General features: G+C 36.2%; 1 protein-coding gene across 14 annotated transcripts in view; it reads right to left on the bottom strand.

Annotated features, from left to right (window-relative positions):
- Positions 1 to 22,389, bottom strand: part of HDAC9 (histone deacetylase 9) — a 911,762-nt gene that overhangs the window by 108,174 nt on the left and 781,199 nt on the right. For all 14 annotated transcript variants that reach the window (XM_034963758.4, XM_034963753.3, XM_055115739.2 and 11 more), the window contains one exon: positions 20,031 to 20,149. In XM_034963758.4, coding sequence (XP_034819649.1) covers positions 20,031 to 20,149 — 119 coding nt within the window. The remainder of the gene's footprint in view (positions 1 to 20,030; positions 20,150 to 22,389) is intronic.

The following is a 22,389-nucleotide window of genomic DNA, read 5'->3' as shown; positions in this document are numbered from 1 at the left end:
AAAATTCCTCAAGAGCAGCAGTCTATATGTGCAGTCTACAATTTCTCTCCTCCAATTTCTCCTCTAATCAGGCTTTTAACTCATCAAACTCCTTATCTTGTCTAGGTCAGAAGTGGCCTGCATGTTACTGAATCTAGTGGTCAGTTTTTATCTTACTTGACCCTTTAACGACATTTGATAGAGCTAATGGCTTGTGCTCCTCTTTGAACGGCTTGCCTCCATTGGGCTACAGGACAGCACACTCTGCCAGTGAAAATCAATCAGGCTTCATATGGCTCCCCCTCATGGCTCCAATGTCATAATGTTAGAGTGTCCCAAGCAACAGTCTTTGCGTCTCTTTTCTACCTACACTTGTTCCCTAGGTGATCTCATCTGGGCTTACAGCTTTAAATAGCGTCTATATGCTGATAACAACTAAATTTAACTCTCAGCTTAAACCTTTTTCCACATCTTTCCCCATTTCAGTTAAGAGCCACTCATTCCTCTCTGGTGCCCAGACCCAAAACCCTGAAGTCATCCTTTACTCCATTCCCACCTTCTGATCTTCTCTCATACCCAATCCAGCCTGCCAGCAAATCCAGTTCACTCATCTTCAAAATAAATCAAACTATGACTACTTTTCCCCACTTCTATCACCCTTTTCTCTTGAACATCTCATACTTGCCTTCTTCTTCCTTGAGCACTGTGGGCTTGGTCCTGCCTCAGGGCTATTGCCCTTTCTGTTCCCCATGCCTACAATGTTCCTCCCTATGATAGTTTCACAGCTTGCTCCTTTATCACCTTCAGCTCTTCAGGCAAACATCATTTATAAGTGAGGCCATTTCTGATCACCCTTTTAAAAATCACAAACCTCCCTTGTCCCAGCAAAATCTGACCCTTTCCCTGCGTTCATTTTATTCATGAACTCCTAATGTACTCTATGTTTGCTTACTTATTTTGCTTAGGCTTTAACCACTAGACAATGCTCCCCAAAAGAACTTTCAGTGACGATGCAAATGTTCTATATCTGCAATGTCCATTGTGGAAGCTGCTAGCTGTGAATGGTTATTGGGCAGTTGAAATACATAGTTTCATTAAGTTAAATTTAAATAACCATATGGCCAGGGAGTACCATTTTAGACAGCACAGTTTAAATATAAGCCACATGCAAACAGCGAGTTTTGACTTCCTCAGACTGATGTAGCTCCAGCACTAGATGCCTGATGTATACCTGTGAATTGAATTAGTCACTTTCTTTTCTTTCTGGTTTTATTTCTCTGGTTGAATATTGCCCCAGGCCATGGTATTTGGTTGATAAGGACAGCGAAGGTTATGTTATGTTCCTTCACGCTGCTGCCCCTTGTGTAAAGCACAAACTACACAACTACAGGTTGTGACCCTGAGTAACTTGGTTTTGCAGATCTCCCTGTAGCTTACGGTTTACAGCTTTCTCTCTGCTTTTTGACACTACTGTCACCATCAATATGAAAAGAACTTTAAGGGTACAGTGAGAGAGCTCTAGATATGAAGGTGTTTGCATGTCTGTTGTTCTCACTGCTGTAATGACAGAAGTACTTAGGGTTCTTTTCTTTTCTTTTTTTCTTTTTTTTTTTTCGGCCTATTACCTACTTGAAACACTGTATAAGCTCTCAACACAGCTGCAGAAGGAAGGCTAAATATGAGAAGCAACAAGTAACAACCTGGGAGGAAAAAAAAATGATCTGACATAAACTTAAGTTCCTTAAACTCAGTATTAATTATTGCTAGAATATAAATCACATCTCTCTATCAAGAAAGAAGTTTCATCAGTCTTACATGGGGTAGATTTAATTGCATTTTATGTCTGGGAGAAAAACAAATATACCTTCCTGAGCCTTCAGAATTTATTTCTGGGCAATAATTCTCCTTTTCTCACTTTGTATTGCTTCTTAAAAATTATCCTTTAATAAAGCATCATAAGAGAATAGATACACAAGGAACCAAATTTACCTCTTTCTGTCTTTGCAGGGCAGGGCTCAAGACCTTACAGTGGAAGAGTTATGCTCTCCATAAACAATATGACCTCCCAGGAGAGAAGAAAGAATAGCGGGAAGGACAGAGAGGGAGAGAGACTGCCTCTCTTTGTTTTGAAGGTCAATTTCTGATATAAATGTAGACAGAAAGTATATTCCACTAGCTCTGATGCCAGACCACCTGTGAATTCCATCTCTAGCTCTTTCATAAATTTGACCCTTTCTTATCTTTTTTATGCTTTAGTTTCTTCATCTATAAAATGAGGATCATGTTGATATTGTTTATCTTATAGCATTGTTATAAAGATTAAATAGTAAATGCAATGTGCTTACTATTGATTATAAACACATTTTAAATGTCCGTAGCTCTTGATATTCTAGATAGAGAATTTTAAACCATTGTATGAGTTGGTCCAAATACTTCATTTTCCAGATGAGGACTGAAGACATCAATTCTTCAAATAGATACTTCATGTCTGTAGAACGCAGGTCTCCTATTTCCTAGTTTGTGTTTCTTCCAATAAACTCCTTGAAAGCTCACTATTTCCCCTCATTCTTTTTCATTCTTTTCTTGATTGTTACATGGGAGTAAATGAAGTAATCAGAGCTTGGAAATAAGTGGTAATTGTGCCTTTGGTTGCAAGTAAAAAATTACTTATTTTACTCTCCAAGATTTATTTTTTATTTTTATTTTTTACCTACATGGGTGTCATCAAATAGATAAGCTCGATCTAATCAAATAGATTACCCCCAGAGGGAATGAATCCATTCATACAAAGACCTGCCAGGCTGTTTGACACTAGTATCTCTGTCCTATGTGTCCTATGTGGAAGGTGGGTCTAGGGCTGCCCTTAAATAGATGTGAATAGTATAGACTTTTCAGGTCCCAAGTTGATGAAACTTCCAAACCTTTGGTGATCTATTGGGATTGAAAGTTGATTACAACTTTCCCATTGCTAAATACCTGAACACCACCTCAAGTCAGTCACACAAGGAGCTAGGGCCCCAAGCACCCTGGAAAGACTAAGAAGCCAGACTTACCAATATCCTTAGGCTATTACTTTGACCTGGTACTTACTAGCTCTTAAGCCTGGTACTCAATGATTTACTGTTCAAGTGTCTGCAGTGGTTCTTCCTAATTGCTGATCTCATTTTGCACCCAAGTGCCAAATAGTCCCCTGGAGACTACTGAGTAAAACAACAGGAAAAGTTCCAATAACCATCAGGATCCTTAGTAAAATGCAGCTCTTAAAGTAGAGGACCTTCCTGGAACCATCCCAAGTAGCCTGACACTCCTGTTTTCTTTAGGCACTTCATGTGCTTGTCAGTTACTGAAATTAACTACATTTCATAAATGATTCCCTCTGCTGGCTACTTGGGCGACAAAGTGGTTTTAGGGACTCACTTTATTTAGATGATTACCCTAAGGCAGGAAGGAAATATTGTGCATAAGGAAAGTGCTGTGGGGAGAAATCTTTGACTAAAGAGTAACAACATCTGAGAAAACTGTTTATAGTAGATCCAGAAAAGTGCAAACAAATGAACAGAGCTGGCAGCTCATTCTGAATCTGAGATAAGCAATTCTAAATGAGACAGCTGGATTTTATATAGCGCACAAATACGTGCTATGAAACCCAGATCAGACAGACTCGCCAAAATATCCTAGACTGCTGGAGGTCAGTACAGGTCAGCTAAATAAATTAAATCCTGAGTGCACTACCTTGGTCTAATTGCCTGGTCTCTCTGGGCTTACCTTTGTCTTTTCATCACTAGCTCCACCTATCCTTTCATCTATTTTCTACTTTCGCTTAAAGTTTATATTACGGTGCCATCAAAGATAAGTTTCTATGTTACAGACCCAAAGTAAATATTAACACTTCTATGTTACACTGTAGTGAATTTCCTTTTTAGTTTAAAAAATCTGCTTTTCAAAAGGTAATCGACCACAATGGATGTGGTGTAATTCCAATCATCAACAGAAATGTTCCCTCTGTTTCATTCTTTGTATTTATCTTGAGCAGCATAAACTCTTCTTTCTCACATATGAAAATCTTTGAAATGTTTATGGAAATGCTTACTAAATGAAGAAGTTTGCTAAATGTCCCAGATATTATTAAACCTGTACTATCTACGTGTGCCTGGCTATCAAGACTGACTTCTTGTTACATAGATGTCTGGGAGAGTCATCCTATGGGCAGATCTCCAAAACTCTTCAAATCTCCAAAACTCTATGACTCATGTATTGTTGACTTTTGGTGGTTGCTCATTACAGCAGTTTTCATCTGTTAGGTGGTTTGAAGCATTTAAGAGTCAGATAGTTATATGCTGTTATCAAAACACAGATCTAAAACTGTTCAACTCTCATGCATTAAGAGTTGCTATGCAGGCATTAAAGATGTTATAATCCAGAGCTCTTTTGAGGCACATGAACATGATAAGACTATATAATATTGGCTAACATTTGTTGAGTGCTTGCTAAATGTCAGGCTTTAGGCTGAGATGTTTAAATGAGTTGCTGTATTTAATCTTCATAAATCTATGAGATATAGTCCTATTTGCATATGAGGAAATTAAGGCCCACTAAAAGGGAAAGTAAGTTGCCCAAGGTCACGCAATTAGAAAAGTGGCAGTGGCCAGGGGTGGTGGCTCACGCCTGTAATCCCAACACTTTGGAAGGCTGAGACAAGAGGCTCACTTGAGCATAGGAGTTCAAGACCAGCCTGGGCAACATAGCAAGTTCCTACCTCTACAAAAAAATTTTTACAGGAAAATGAGTTGGGCATGGTATCACAGGCCGGTAGTGCTAGCTATGTAGAAGGCTGAGGTGGGAGGATCACTTGAGCCCAGGAGCTAAAGGCTGCAATGAGCCATAATTGCACCACTGCACTTCAGCCTGGGTGACAGAGCAAGACACTATCTCAACAACAAAACAAAGAAGAAAAGTGGCAGACCCATGTGTTGGTCCTATAAAGGTGTATATACTGCAGAGCCTGCTTTTTGAACCACTGCCAAGTACTGGTCTGGCAGGCTGATCATTGTTTCCTTTTCTTTTTTTTATAGCAACAAGCACAATACAACATGGATGCTTATTATGAAAATATCTTGAATAAACACCCATGCAGCAAACTTTTCAAGTAGAAGAAAAAATAAAGAGATTGACTTGAAATATATTTTTAAATAGATCATTTTTTTTAAAATCACTCCATACATGAAAGTCAATCAATATTTCTGGAGCCTAGACAATAGCTGAGGTGATATTTCAGCCCCTGGGGACACATAGTAGTTAACAACACACAGTAACGTCAAAGAAGTGATAGAGCATGACGGAGGATGGGTACACTGGTCAGGAAAATTGACCTGAGAAGGTGATATCTGAGCTGAGAAGATAACCAGGTTATCACTAAAGAAGAGATCCTTTGAATAGGATCTTTTCATGCAAAGACCCTGATGTGAGCCTGGTCTGTTAGAGAGACAGAAAGATTTTCCAGGCTGCAGAATAGTGAAAAAAGGGATGGCAGAGGAGCATAGAGTAGGGTAGAGAGTACAAAGACATCACGTGTGGTAAGAGGTGTATATTATTGTAGTTGCAGGAAAAGAATATAAAGCAGAGGAATGATATGCCACAGATAATCAATTGTTTGGTAAAATAATTTCTGAAATAGGTAATTTCTGTAGCTTATAGACAAATTTCACCAAGGCAGAGAAAAGAGGAAAACAGCATGGAATAAAGACCTTATCTATAGACTGTATTGTTATATATGACTAGACAAAGTCGTTCCTGAAAAAGGGTTGAACATTACAAAAGCATGCAGCAATCAAAGCCAGTATTTACAAAATTCATATTTATAACCCTAGGCATTTCTGTTTCACTTCTATCATTAAAATAAATATGTATTTTACAGAGGTGGCTCATTTAGATTTAAAAGTTACATTAAAAATGTAAAGAGATGATAGGAGGAGAGAAATAATAGTTTTAATCTGGCTAGATCCACACAATTTCTCATGGAAGAAGCTGATACTAAGATCTGGGGATAGTGTTAAGGTGGGAGGTCGATAGGATACGGACACTTCTAAGAGAAGTTTTGCATTTTAAAAACAACCTGGAGGAAAATTAATACATCTCTATTATGTCACTTTTCATATTGTTTATTGAAAATGTATCAAATCCTGAGAGCCAGTGAAAGCCCATTTCTTATTTTATTTTATTTTTTGAGACGGAGTCTCGCTCTGTCGCCCAGGCTGGAGTGCAGTGACACGATCTCGGCTCACTGCAAGCTCCGCCTCCCGGGTTCACGCCATTCTCCTGCCTCAGCCTCCAGAGTAGCTGGGACTACAGGCACCCGCCACCACGCCTGGCTAATTTTATTTTTTTATTTTTAGTAGAGACGGGGTTTCACCGTGTTAGCCAGGATGGCCTCGATCTCCTCACCTCGTGATCCGCCTGCCTCGGCCTCCCAAAGTGCTGGGATTACAGGTGGGAGCCACCGCGCCCAGCCCAGTGAAAGCTCATTTCTATAGAGCTCTTTCTATTAATACTGACAGATCAGGAAGAATTTATGGCGCTTTACCAAGTAACAGTTAGGTGACTTGGGATAAGATAAATGAGGGAGTTCATAAAAGTTACTCTTGGTCTGAAACTACGTGGGAGAAATATTGGGTAAAGGTGGCTAAATTTCTATCATTCTGAGGAATTCTAAGAGCTGTTGGCATGAGAACCACTGCAACTCCTGATGACTTATCTGTGGCCACAAATCTTGGTGTTGCATGGGACAAGTCTAGAGGTTCAGTTGGAAAGGGATTAGGTAGAGGAAGAAAATATATGTGGAATCCTAGCCACTTCCTATCAAAACCAACAAAAATAACTAAATATTTCAAATGTTTTTAGAAATATAAAATAATGTTAAACATTTAAAAATAACTAAATAGCTTAGTATTAATTTTCACATAAGATTGCAAATGTATTTTGACATATGAATTCTGACCCCAGCTTATATGTATGAAAACAATAGTAGATTTCGTGGGGATGATATCATTTATACGTTATTATATGTAGAGTGTCACATTTTGCAAATCATTTTATTTAGGTCCATTACCTCATTTGATTCTCATAATGGCCCTATATTTAGCCAAAGCAGACATGATTTGTACTATTTCTGTTAGGAATAAAAAGAACATCAAGACACAAAAAAAGAAGTTAGTTGGTAGCCAATTAGACCCAAACTGCAGATCAACCAATTCCAAATCCTGTTTTCTTTTTTTCAATCACTAGCCCAGTGGTTCTCAAAGCCTGGTCCCTAGATCAGGAGTATCAGCATCACCTGAGAGCTTGTTGGAAATGCCAATTGCAGTACCCTCTCCAGACCTACTAAGTCAGAAATTCTGGAAGTGGAACCCAGCATGCCTAACAGGCCCTCCAGGCGATACTGATGCTTGTTAATTTGGAAACCACTGTAGTAGTCCATAGTGACTCTCCAGCCCATGACAGTAGTGTGAGGAGAACTTCCTATAGAGGGAAGCTGCACGTCCATTCCCCAAGATTTCCTTGATTACTTCATCAGCCACACACTTATTAATAGCTGATTCTTGATCACATGCTGTTCCATACACTTAACACTGCTGGCACCAGGCCATGACATTACTTAACAAAGGATTTGACTAACTGATTCTTTTCCGTATTGATTTGATTTGTAAGATGAATCATAAACCAATTATTTTACTTATAGCAATCATCATAATAAAGGGTCAAAATCTACGGTTATGGAGATGTCAGGCCAAGGAAGAACCATTTTTTGTCTGAGCTCAAAGCAAACTCACAGTAAGAGAATCAACTATTATTTAAAATTTGTCCCTGGCAATATTTTTTGTTCATTTTGTTATTTTAATTTTTGCTTCTTTGGGATTCTATTCAGTCACTGGAAGTCTGTAAAGAAAATATAAAATAGAAATCTAAGCTATTAGATTAGGAAGGCAATTGGCTGGGATTCTACAAACATCTCAAAGAGTAAAATATTATTTTCCATTGAATCTAAGATACCATCAATTGTGGCACAAAATAAATGTAACCATTATTTTATATACCACTATGAAAATTAAAAAAACAGCCTCAATCTCATGATGAAACACCATCAAGTGTAAGAGACATTCCAATTTCAGATATGTCAAAATACGAAAAAGTATATCTTAGTATTAATGGAATACAGTACACATTAGTTGCATTTGGCATCTTCCTCTGCGGCAAACTCTGCTTACATATTTTCTTTTCATAAGCCATGTTGAAATGGCCTGTTATGGTACAGTTATAGTAACTGTGTTCTTCAAAGTTAAGCAGCAGTCATCCTAGCCTAAGGATTGTTTCATGACATCAGTAACTAAACAGTGCAGGTGGAAAATATTCTTCTACAATTTGGTATCTGAGTTATCATGTGGTATGAGGAAATAGGCAATTGAGCAAGAAAGTGAATGCAGAGTAATAGCGAACATGGAGCACTCATTCACTTGAATAAATCTTTTGGTTGTAATTTAAAAATAAAATCATTCTCAAATTTGTGTTTTTATATCCTGACAGGTTTGCCTTCTTAATCAGCCATGTTGCTTTTTTTGTTAGCTGTTAAATATATATGAGTGAACTCTATTACATGCAATCATAAATGTCTTGCATATTCCCTTCCTGTCCTTGCAGGAAGCCATGTACTTGCTTGAGAATATAACAAAGAGACATACTGGTTTGCAGGAATTTTGAGTCAAAGAGTAAGTCCTTGATTCGTTCTTGTGAAAAATGCTCCATGAAAAATAGGAAACATGGTCTGTAAACTGCTAATATATTATAAAGCTTACTTTTCTGACCTGGAAAATTTTATTTACATAAAAAAGTCACTGTTGGAAAAATTTTCTTTTTGAAAAATATTTTCACAATTTAGAGAAGCTTCTATAGTAATTAAAAAGTGCATACATATTTATTTGAGATATTTTTAATAACCCATTAAACCTAGTGAAAATAAATGAAGACGGAAGTCTAGAGACACGAGATCTGGTTGTGGTTTTGTTAGTCTTCATCTCTGTGACTTAAGCATAGTTACTTAATTTTTCTGTTACTTTTAAAATTAGAAATATAAACAGTTGTAAAATTTTGTAATGGTTTCAGAGGGATAAGAAAATCTTAAAAAATGATATTAATACAAAAAATACAAAAAGGTACTATGTATATATTATCTCATTTAATCATAAAAACAAAATAAGATAGTGCAGAGAAGCAGTGAGGCATAGTGCCTAGTGCATAGAAAACATTCAACATCACTGGCAGGTATTATAATTCTATCATCAATAACAACAACACAGCCAGGATGAAATTAATGTTTCCTTTTCAGTCAAGAATATAATCTTCAAGAGGTTGGGTGACATCTCTGTGATAATTCTGATGGCCCAGGCCAGAATTATGATGTTTTCTGCTGGACGACCAGGTTGTGCTCTCACCCTTATGACCACATTGCCCTCCACAGTCCTTGATAACTTAAGCAGAATGTTTTGAGTAGAAAGTCATCTTTTCTATTTAAATTGTAATTCCCAAAGTATTGCTTCAAAACACCTCAAAATGGTATTTTACATATCTACTGCATGACTTTTGACCTGCTTTTCCCCTAAAGTTTGGATTAAACTTGAAGAATATCAGTATACAGAACCACCCTTTCTGCCAGTTTTAACTGGAACCGAAGAGGTGTGATATACAGAGTATTAAACAGTAAAGAGAGGAGGAGAGATTTGTTGTGTGGGTGCGTGCATGTGTATTGAGAAACAGGGATATGGACTGAAGTTCGAGGAATAGGTAAGGAAGGTCGAAGACATTCTTTCCTTATTTTCCTGCCTCCCTTCATGTTTTCAAGTGCTACATACTAAAAAAGAAACAGAAGCCCCAATTGACTAAAAACATCAGCCTAAGGTAACTTTAACACACATGCAGAGGGAGACTTGTAAAAGGATGTTCACTTCAACATTGTTTATAATAGTAACTATAGCCATAAATCTTTTCTATGTTTTCTTCTATTAATGTTACAATTTCAGGTCTTACACATAAATCTTTGCTCCATTTTGAGTTGATTTTTTTTACATGGTATAAGACGAGGGTCTAATTTCATTCCTCTGCATTTGGATATCTAGTTTTCCCAGCACCAATTATCGAAGACTGTCTTTTCCTCATGGAGTGTTCTTGCCATCTTTGTCAAAAATCAATTGACCATGGTGTGTGGATTTATTTCTGGGTCCTCTATTCTGTTCCATTGGTCTATGTGTCTTTTTTTATGCCTACTGTCATGCTTTTATGATTGCTACAGTTTCATAGTAGCTGTTAACATTGGAAAGTATGGTACCTCCAGCTTTGTGTTTTTTGATCAAGATTGCTTAGGCTATTCAGGGTCTTTTGTGGTTCCACACAAATTTTTGGGTTGATTCTGCTATTTCTGTGAAAAATGTCATTGGGAATTTGACAGAGATTGAATTGAATCTGAAGATAGCTTTGGGCAGTATGTAAACTTTAACAATGTTCATTCTTCCAATTTATGAACAGGGGGTATCTCCCCATTTACTTACATCTTCTTCAATATTTTTCATCAACATTTTATAGTTTTCAGTTTGGAGATCTTTCACCTCCTTGGTTAAATGCATTCCTAAGGTTTTTGCATTTTTTCCCTTTTGTAGCTATTGTACATGGGATTATTTTCTTAATCATTTTTCAGATAGGTCATTGTTAGTATACAGAAATGCTATTGATTTTTGTATGTTAATATTATATTCTGCAAGTTTACTGTATTTAATTATTGGTTTTATCAGTTTTTTTTTTCTGGAACCTTCTGGATTTTCAATATATAAAATCATGTCATTTGGAAACAGACAGTTTAACTTCTCCCTTTCCAATCTGGATGCTCTTCATTTCTTTTTCTTGTCTAATTTCTCTGGATAGAACTTCTGTTAGTATGTTGAATAGAAGTAGCAAGAGTGAGCATCCTTATCTTGTTCCTGACCTTAGGAAAAAAACTTTTATTTTTTCACCATTGAGTATGATGTATTTATAGCCTTATCATATATGGCTTTTATTTTGTTGAGGTACATTCCTTCCATACCTAATTTTTTGGGAGTTTTTATTATAAAAGGACATTGAATTTGTCAAATGCCTTTTCTGCATCTATTGAAGTGATCATATAGTTTTTGTCCTTCATACTGTTAATCAGGTATAACACAAATGTGGATTTGCCTATGTTGAATCATCTTTGCCTTTGTTGAATCATCATAGATAAATCCCACTTGATCATGGTGAATGAACTTTTTAATGTGTTTTTGCATTTGATTTGGTAGTGTTTTGTTGAGAAGTTTTTTTCTGACTCTCAAGTGTGTTTCAGATAGTTAACTGTCAGTTAACTAAAATTGTAGTCAATTGCTAAAAAAGCATCACTGGACTATTTATTCTGCATTGGCATATTCATAATGTTAAGAGCAGAACATACCTCAATATATCATAACAAAATGCACAGTTTTTAGGCAAGCAATGACTGAGGTATCCTCATCACAAAATAATAATGCTTTATTTCCTTTTAAAAACATTACCACTTTTTCAATTGTCTCTGGATTTATTATAAAGCAGGAATACAAACAGATATAGAAATGTGAAATGCAGGCACTTATTTTATAAACTGACTTTTAATTAAATGGACAATACACTTACTATTTACCTAAAATCCTGCATTACTTCCAAAGATGTCTGCCCATCCTCCTTCCATTTTCTTCAAATAGGAGTCTAAAACACCTTCAAAAAAGCTACAGAATTTGTGTTGTATATTTTGTGCTCAAATATATCATCTAAACATCCAGACTTTCACTGAATATTTAGAATTGTTGAAATGATATGAACAATAAAATTCAAAACTATTAATTCACAACCTAATCATTTATTACATAGGTTGTAAGTAAAATTATTATCTCCCTTCCCCACCCACTTTTTTTTTTTTTTGGCTGATTAGGAAACTAACTTGATTACAAAATTAGTGAGAAACATATTTGAGATCTGAACATATATTTTCCAATACCAAAATTAGCTATTGTTTACTCTCCTTTAATTCTTACTGTTTATTTCAAGTTTAATAATTAAAGGACTCTATCATCTCCCACTGTCCTGGTTTTCTGAGCAGAGATTAAATGAGTTTCTCACCAATTAGATTCAAGCAGGTGTTAACAGCTGGGTCTCCGCACTTTTGCCCAAAGCCCACTGTTACAAGGAAACCATGACTTCCCTGAATACAATTCCTATTAAAGGGAAATATTAAACAAGCGTCCATTGTCAGAAGCAGTTTTCAGAAAAACAAGGTTTTGTTAATTAAAATATTATAGAACACAGGAATATGTGATTCAAAACTCACAAAGAAATGGCAGTGATGGGGAAGATAGCAATGGCAAAAAAGAAAAAAAATTATGAACTCCTATTTCAAGAAACATCAAATATAGTGGAAGAAATCATCTGACTTACTTAAAAAAAATCATGGATTCTTTTTAGCCTTACTCATTTTTAAAAATGCTATTTAGACTATGTTCCAGGCACTTGGCCAGTTTTTGAAACATGGCACAGAAGCAGATGAAAGAGGTTAATCTGATGGTAGCTGGATAAGACAATACTTTGAAGAATCAATGCTGCATGGTATTCCCCTGTGTTCACCCTAATCTAAAAGAACTGAAGCCCTTCAAGTTTAAGGTTGACCCTTCATGAAGTGGTACCTGGTGGGTAGGTGACTTCTAGACACTCCTTTTCTCCATACATGTTTGCTGTGGCCTGAAATGCCATTATGAGAAGACAAGGCATTGAGTCCCTGATTACAGGTAAGTAATAAAAGATACAACTGCTAAACAGAGCTACTACGTTCTGAATAGTTACAGAAATATTACAACCATAACATTAGGTGAAATACACTTACATTTAAAGACCATAGTCAGGTAATTAGTGAAGCATTTAAGTAAATATGATTAGGTTCTTTATAGATTTTGATAATGTGGAAAAAATTAGACACTTAGGAGAGCCATGGACATTTTAAGATAGGTATAGAGTCATTAGTAAAAAGTCATTAGTAAAAAAGAACAAGAAAAAAAGCAGTCAACTTCACCAAAACACACTTAGTTCTGGCTCAATCTATATTCAACTCTGTGGACACAAGAAATGGGTAAGTGGAGGGTATTTGAGCTACATACCCATATATGACCTTTTATTGAGTATCTGCACCTTGATAAAGAATAAATATCCATTGAGAAGAGAGGACCTTAGAATCCAAACAGATTGTAATCAAGGCTATCTAAAAAAGTTTATATGTCTCATAGATGAGGAAACTAATTTATCTTATCCTCTGTAATAACTGGAGTTAAAACTGAAGTGCTTATTCAGAACTTGTAGTTAGATAAAACTTCATGAGGCACTTGGGATAAAGCATGTACACGCATTGTTAGCAGAAGACGTAGACAACATGGCCTTGTGTATTTATCAGTTTGTTTCTTGGCATTTGTTTATCGGATTAGCACTCAAGTTTTTAGAGTCTTACTTTTGGATCATTGACTGACTAAACAAGGAATCTTTGTACTTCCCTAAGAATAACTCACTGTTAAGTCTAAATTCATTTATACAGGTATCTTCCCCCAAATTATGCTTTCTCATTGCTAAACAGGCACTCGGTGGGGGAAAGAGAATCAGAAGATACTAAAAAGAAATACAATTTTCTGTTAAAAAAAAGATGGTAATTCAAGACGCTAAGCTTTGTTATTTGGTTCCCCCCCTGGCAACTATTAACTATTCTTTTTTAAATCACTTAATTTTTTTTTAACTTTTATATTTGGGGGTACATGTGAAGGTTTGTTACATAGGTAAATTCACGTCACAGGTTTTTATTGTACAGATTATTTCATCACTTAGGAATTAAGCCCAATAGTTATCTTTTAAGTTCTTCCTCCTCCTTCCACCCTCCTCTCTCAAGTAGACCCCAGTATCTGTTATTTCCTTCTCTGTGTTCAGAAGTTCATCATTCAGCTCCCAGTTGAAAGTGAGAACACACAGTATTTGGTTTTACATTCTGGCATTAGTTTGCTGAGGATAATAGCCTCCAGCTCCATCCATGATTCCACAAAGGACATGAGCTTGTTCTTTTTTATGGCTGCATAGTATGGTGTATATGTACCACATTTTCTTTGTTCAGTCAATCATTGATGGGCACTTAAGTTGATTCCAGGTCACTGCTATTGTGAATAGTGCTGCAGTGAACATTTGCGAGCATGTGTCTTTATGGTCAAATGATTTATATTCCTCTGGGTATATGCCCAGTAATGGGATTGCTGGATCAAATGGTGGTTGTACTTTTAGCTCTTTGAGGAATTGCCACACTGCTTTCCACAATGGCTGAACTAATTTACATTCCCACCAACAGTGTCTAAGTGTTTCTTTTTCTCCGCAACCTTGCCAGCACCTGTTATTTTTTGACTTTTTCTTAATAGCCATTCTGACCTGTGTGAGATGGTATCTCATTGTGGCTTTGATTGCATTTCTCTAATGATCAGTGATATTGAGCCTTTTTTCATATGCTTGTTGGCTGCATATATGTCTTCTTTTGAAAAATGTCTGTTCATGTCCTTTCCCCACGTTTTAATGGGGTTGTTTTTCTCTTGTAAATTTGTTTAAGTTCCTTATAGATACTGGATATTAGACCTTTGTCAGATGCATAGTTTGCAAAAATTTTCTCCCATGCTGTAGGCTGTCTGTTAACTCTGTTCATAGTTTCTTTTGCTGTGCAGAGGCTATTTAGCTTATTAAGATCTCACTTGTCAATTTTTGCTTTTGTTGGGATTGCTTTTGTGTCTTTGTCATAAAATCTTTACCAATACCTATGTCCGGGACGGTATTGCCTAGGATGTCTTCTAGGGTTTTTATAGTTTTGGGTTTTATATTTAAGTCTTTAATCCATCTCGAGTTGATTTTTGTGTATGGTGTAAGGAAGGGGTCCCGCTTCAGTCTTCTGCATGTGGCTAGCGAGTTATCTCAGTACCATTTATTGAATAGGGAGTCTTCTCCCCATTGCTTGTTTCTGGCAGTTTTGTCAAAGATCAGTTAGTCATAGGTGTGTGGCCTTATTTCTGGGTTCTCTATTGTGTTCTATAGTCTATGTGCCTGTTTTTGTACCAGTACCATGCTGTTTTGGCTACTGTAGCCTTGAAGTATAGTTTGAAGTTGGGTAACATGATGCCTCCAACTATGTCTTTTCACTTAGGATTGCCTTAGCTATTTGGGCTCTTTTTTTGGTTTCATATGGATTTTAAAATAGTTTTCTTCTAGTTCTGTGAAGAATGTCTTTGGTAGTTTGATAGAAATAGCATTGAATCTGTAAATTGCTTTGGGCAGTGCGGCCATTTTAATTATATTGATTCTTCCTGTCTATGACCACGGGATGATTTTCCATTTGTTTATGTTTCCTCTGATTTCTTTGAGCAGAGTTTTGTAATTCTCATTGTAGAGATGTTTCACCTCCCTGATTAGTTGTATTCCTAGGTGTTTTATTCTTTCTGTGACAGTTGTGAATGGGATTGCCTTTCTCATTTGGCTCTAGGCTTAACTGTTGTTGGTGGGTAGGAATGCTACTGACTTTTGTGCATTAATTTTGCATCTTGAAACTTTGATTAAGTTGTTTATCAGCCGAAGGAGCTTTTGGGCCAAGACTATGAGGTTTTCTAACAATAGAATCATGTTGTCTGCAAACAGGGAGTTTGACTTCCTCTCTTCCTACTTGGATGCCCTTTATTTCCTTCTCTTGCCTGATTGCTCTGGCTAGGATTTCTAAAGTATGTTGAATAGGAGTGGTAGAGAGAAGGCATCTTTGTCTTATGCCAGTTTTCAAGGGGAATGCTTTCAACTTTTGCCCATTCAGTATAATGTTGGCTGTGGGTTTGGCATAGATGGGTCTTATTATTTTGAGATATGTTCCTTCAATACCTAGTTTATTGAGAGTTTTTATCAAGAAGGGGTGTTGAATTTTATTGAAAGCCTTTTCTATGTCTATTGAGATACTCATGTGTTTTTTGTCTTTAGCTCTGTTTATGTGATGAATCACATTTATTGATTTACTTGTCAGAATAACCCTTGTATATTTGCTGAGAGAAATGGTTTCTGTCTCAAGGACTATAAAATGTTTATTAAAGGAATGTATTTCACATGTTTATAAAAGGAACATACTTTTTATCAGATATGGCTATCATCTCACAATGATTTTGCATAATTCCAAAGGAAAAACATTCTTGTTCACATGACAAAAGCAATTTGAATATATGAATTCACTGCCTGACACCAACAAAAGTAGTGAACGCATATATGTGTTGAAAGGGAAGAAAAAATATATGTTGTGGCAAAACGAATTTAAACCAAAGAAGCTTTTTTTAAAAAAAAATGTTAACAACACTATAAAGCCAGGGGGTGGTAGTATATGATGAATTAATTTTATTGTTTGAATACAGCACTTAGTTGTCATGGCAACCTGATTAAGCTGTAACCTGAAGACAATTATATCTGAATCAGCATATTTAGAAAGATAAACTGATAACTTCAAGGTACAGTTTGATGCTGGGTTTAGGGCAGGTTAAAAAGCTATTTAGTCATTTCGGGTTGGGATTTAGCCTTGGTCCTTAAAGAGCAGCACTGATACTAAGTAAGTAATTCAGATTGTTGATTAAAACTTCAGCAGAAACCAATGCCAAAAGTTTTGTAGTTTCATAACAGAAAACACTTAATATATAAAGAAAGGAGAGGAGAAAAGAGGAAGAAAGAAAAACGTCACTAGTGAAAAGAATTACCTTTAATTTTAAATCACCTCTATATTTGGGCTGAGATATTGGTGATTACACCAACCTTTTATTATTATTTTTCAATCAGGTAACAATGTTTAAAAACAAACAAAAACCCTAGTTATTTTGACTTCATTTCTCTTTTCCTTTCAGAGATAGCAAACAAAACTATTTTAAAAGATTGACTCAATGTGCTAAGAAAATATAATTTTAGCATCTCTGACATGGATAGCATCCTCAAAACCACTCTCTGTAATTATCAAATATTCTACTTGGAGCAGGAATGAGTTTTGCTAGAATTGGAAAACACGGGGAGAAGAACTTGGTTGTGTATCTTGTTCCTACTTTTTACTTTAGAATCTAGCCCATTTCTAACTTCGTTTTGGGATCACCCTACTCCCACAATAAAGGATGACTTCCTGAACAAGACAGTGAAAGTCCAGTGTTAATTGCCTGTACAGAATTTTTGGACCAAAGCAATATGAATGCATCTGCCAGGTGGTTAGAAAGCAAACAAAGATACCAAGTGGGGAGTGTTTTAGGGAACAACTATTGAGCTATCTAGTAATCCCAGCTTCTACCCACTTGTTGTGGCAGCATCTCTAGAAAGTATAGCTGAGAAACTCAGGCTTCCATGAAATTATACAGTTGCCCAGATGTGAGGCTTTGTTGTGTTTCACTTAAGTATCACAAAACTAGTCAATGTCTGTCATAGACTATGTTTGGGGGATTAAGGGTCATGGGCACTAATGTGTTCTCTGTAGTGTGCATCGAAATTCTCTATTCTCAACTGGGTGTGGTGGCTCATGCCTGTAATCCCAGCACTTTGGGAGGCCAAGGCAGGTGCATCACCTGAGGTCAGGAGTTCGAGACCAGCCTGACCAACATGATGAAACCCTGTCTCTACTAAAAATACAAAATTAGCCAGGCATGGTGGCACATGCCTGTAATCTCAGCTACTAGGGAGGCTGAGGCAGGGGAACTGCTTGAACCCGGGAGGCAGAGGTTGTAGTGAGCCGAGATAATCCCACTGTGCTCCAGCCTGGGCAACAAGAGTGAAACTCTGTCTCAAAAAAAAAAAAAAAAATTCTCATCCATTTTATGAAACATTTTCTTTTTAATGGAAAAAATACAGAAAATGCCTCATGTAATTTCACCTAACTACTGATTCAGGATAAGAACTTTGATTTTAACCCCAGTTATTTCAGATTTTAAAATAAATTAGTTTCCTTATCTATAAGATATGTGAAGAGTTTCAACTACAATCTGTTTAGATTCTAAGGACTTCTCTTCTCATTGTATATATTTTTCCTTATTAAACTGCAAATACGCAAAAGGTAAAGTACGATATCACTTAAAATATGTCTGCTTGCTTTTCCTAGGAAATAGGCACCTAGCAGAGAACATATGGTTCTTGAGTAGGAAAGATACACAAGGGGTATGGAGGGACTGGGAACGAGGGGAGGGGAGTTGGAGGCATTCTAGACAAACTGATTCTGAGATGGAACACAATGAAGAGCTTCCTCTCCAATGAATAGATATATGTAAATGGGTAAAGAATATATTGAAGACGCTATTACACTCTACTAAACCTAGAAGTGGTAGAACCCACGTCTCCTATACCTAATGGCCAAAAGAAACCATGCGACTATTTTCAAGGTAACATTTGAGATTTGAACTTGACTTGGCCAACAATGAAGACACAAGGGAACAAAATGATCAATCCCTTTAACTAGTTCTGACAAATAGTCTTGTTACAACCTTTCCCTGTGGCAAGGAGAAAGACCTAAACATAGACACTCCTCTCTTCTGAGTGAGATTCTTGGATTTAATGGCAAGGAACAACTTTTCGAGAGTTTCCTTCTTTCTTCGCTAGGTATTTTGTATTTTTTTGGGTTTATCTCAACTTGATGTACAAACTCTCTTTGTCTTTGTTTATTTAGACAACTATTTACCAGTTCTGACCCACAAGTGAGGTTTATCTGTGATGGAAAGACTGACTTCCATTGAGTGGAGTTCCATGGATAATAATAATAATTTTTTAAAAAGGCCATACAGACATTTAATCTGAGCAAACACCTCTCTATTCAATTTTACCAAAATCATGAATTATTTTGCTTTGTTTGTCTTTGTAGAGTTTCCTGTTTTAATATGTTTTTAATAGAAAACAAGGCACAAAGAATCCTGGGTAAATAATATATGTTAAAAATAGTTACTACCTAACAATGTTACTGGAACAATTAGAGTGCAGAAAATTCTTTCACATGAGAAGCCAACTAAAAACAAAGGTTGGCATGATGCTATTTCTTTGATTCTTTTTAAATTAATACAGCACATTTGCTCCAAACTCATCTCTCCCACTTAAAAGTATTTGGGTTTTTTGTTGTTGTCTGCTTTGCAACGCTCCCTAAAATACACCATTGTGGGCCCTATTCTTAGTGTAATTTTACTTTTTTCTTCTATTTTTAAATAGATACCCCTGGTGCCAATGTACATTTATTTATATGTGAGCTATATATATATATACCTTTTTTCCCACTCAGAGAGCAAGGGAATTATTTTTAAAGAAATCCTCTTTCTAGCCAGATTCCATTAGGTTGTGTTATTCAAATGCACTGTAACATAAAATTTATTTCTTCATGTGGTGTCCAGTTGCTAAGGAACACAGCCAAAAAGTCCAACTTTGCAACACAACAGAAGACGAGTAGAGATTATGAGGGTTGCCCATAGACACATACAGAGGCTCTGAGCAAGGGGAATTACACTTTTGTTTTCAAACTTGGAAGTGCATAATATTAATAAGAAATAGTTATTTTTATCCCATGTACAATGGAACTTCCATTCTCCCTGGAAAAGCACAGTAGCTTTTCTAGACTCATGACCTCTCAAGTCATGCAGCATATTTTAAACAGAAGCCCTATCACTTCTGCCTTTAAATGTAAAACAGGTCTCCTGAAAAGCATACGATTTCTGAAACGTGCTGTCATGTCCACCAAACGAAGCACTTTAACTTTGTTTTACTTAAAGGCAAATTTCTACAGAAACATGAATCCGACAGAGCAATAAACACCATCTGAATCATTTTCAAATGTCTCACCCAAGTTTACTGGACACATGTAAAAGGTGGTGTCTATCATAAAGACCTAAAAGATGGTATGATATCAGAGCCTTTCGTAAAGTCCTGAAAGAGGTACTTACATTTTGCCGTCACTTTGTACCCTCCTAGAGGAGGGGTGTGGCCTTCCAATGCATCAAATCCAGCAGATACTAAGACCATGTCTGGATCAAACTCTTTGGCCACAGGCTTCACGATGGTCCTGCACAGTAAAAATGCAACCGGTCACACGTGGGACTGGTGAATACCTTTAAAAATCGTTCAGTGAAAACGACCTGGCACAACAATAGGAACCTCCCAAGAATAAAGAAAAGGGGAATAAAAACATTATTTGAATGGGACAAAAGCGTATCATTTCCTTAATAATGAATCGCTGTTATTTTAGCATCCCAATTCAGTCTTTTTTGGTTCATCTTTTTTCCTCCAAATGGGAAAAAAAAAAAAAAACTGCTTTGCAGGTACATTCTAAAGCCCATCATATTACACATACGTCTGTGGCTGTTTTATCCCACTGCCTATAAAAAACTGCTTCTTCCAAGGGAGTGACTAATGTTTTACAGAGGAAAGTCAAAGCTTTAGTGAAAACCCGGCTTGCTCCAGTTAGTGAGAACTTGGTGTAAATTTGAACTATAAATTTCTTTTGGGAAAAGTTTGCTTTCCCAACTTTAAAAAAAAAAACATTTTTAAATATTTATCATGGTAGGGGGTGACTCTTGCAAAGGAGAAACACAAAGTTCCCTTAATAGAATCCAGACTACAATGTTAAGTGAGTCCAAAGTCAGACACACCAGGAATGTGGCAGCCTCATCCATGACAGCAACCCCTGCTGGCCCCAGTCAGACACTTCAACACTTCCCTTCTCAACTTCAGGGCTCCGAAACCCCTTTCTCATCATTGCTAGCTTTCAGAAAGAATGACTAATGAATGCAACTGGGCTTTATAAAATTTTTAACATAGGCTTGAAGACCAGTATGCCATCATAAAAATTCAAATTTCAAAAACTATTTACTGAAATGGGGAAACTGCACACTATGATGAATTTAAAAAGTAGTACAATCACTCTTGTGTGGTTGTGAGACATAACTAAAATAAATATTAAAATAGTTATCCTTCAATAATGACATAATTACTTTAATTTTTATGTTTGTAAGTTTTCCAGATTTTCTACAATGATTACGTATTAATTTTATATTTAAAAAATGTTATTGCATATCATAAACAAGAAGTTGTTGCAGTTATGCAATAAAAATATTTAGTTGAAACTTAGCTAGAAATGTAAATGATTGAAATATTTTTCCTAAATGAATCCTCTACTGTCATAAAAATTCTATCCTTCAAGTTCATAAATACACATGTAAGTGACTTCCACAGTAGTCCTTCCAACAACTGGTAAACCACATAAATCTGAATTGGCTCATCAGTAAAACTAAGTGAAAACCTAATTTTATTAACTATACACAATTGTATTATGTTTTTTCTTCAATAAAATTAAAAATTTCAAATATAGCTACATTATCAGGAGATATACTAGATTCTTCCCCATCCCAGTAATTACAAACCTTACATTATGGTTGTCATTAAGTGTCACATATAATAAATTCACTATTTTTCCTGAGTGAAATAGTATTGTGGTGTATGTTGGGATATTAGAGATTGAAACAAGTTTTTCCAAAGAATTAAGAGTGCTTTATCAAGATGCTCAATTTAATTTTATTAATCCTATGTACTACTTTAGAGAATGGATGCTTCTACAAAATTCAGTAAGTAGATGATTGAACCAGATTGTCTATGCAATCATAAGCATCGTAGTAATCAATTTTCCATCTCTTTTCCCTCTATCAGAAGGTCATCCTTCCCTCATTTTCCCCCCAGTATTTCCCCATCCTTCAAGGCACAATTCACATACTATCTTCTCCATAAAGGCTTCTCTCTACCCATGGATATTAAATATAGGTGCATACTTTTGAAGTACAAGAAGACAGGAGAGGAGACAAGATTGCCCACATAATTTTAGAACACTGAAAACATAGAGATGATCTACAGAGTATAAGTGCCTACAGAGAAGCCACAAAAAGCAAGAGAATTTTTCTCTCTCTTCTTGGAGAAACTAACTGAAAAAGCAGAAAATACCAACAGTCAGCTTATTTTTCCAATCTTGCTATCGTGAATCAGTGTTCAAAAAGCCCCATTCACCTTTACAGTGCCCTTTTCTTCAATATGATGAATGCAAATATTTTGTTAATAAAGACATCTTACCCACTTACAGGGGAACTATAGCTCTCTATGCCACATATCTCTGAATATACGGAATCTACTGGTTTCCATCTGAAGCAAATTGCACATTTGCTATGTAGGTCACTTCTGAATTCACAAACACAATGTGTTTTCTAATTTCCTGTGGGTTTTCAAATTTCTTCACCTTATAGGCCTAATCCTATATAT

Source organism: Pan paniscus, chromosome 6, assembly GCF_029289425.2.
Source record: "Pan paniscus chromosome 6, NHGRI_mPanPan1-v2.0_pri, whole genome shotgun sequence".
NCBI lineage: Eukaryota > Metazoa > Chordata > Mammalia > Primates > Hominidae > Pan > Pan paniscus.
The sequence above is the reverse complement of the archived record's forward strand: the minus strand, read 5'-3'. Positions and strand labels throughout refer to the sequence as shown.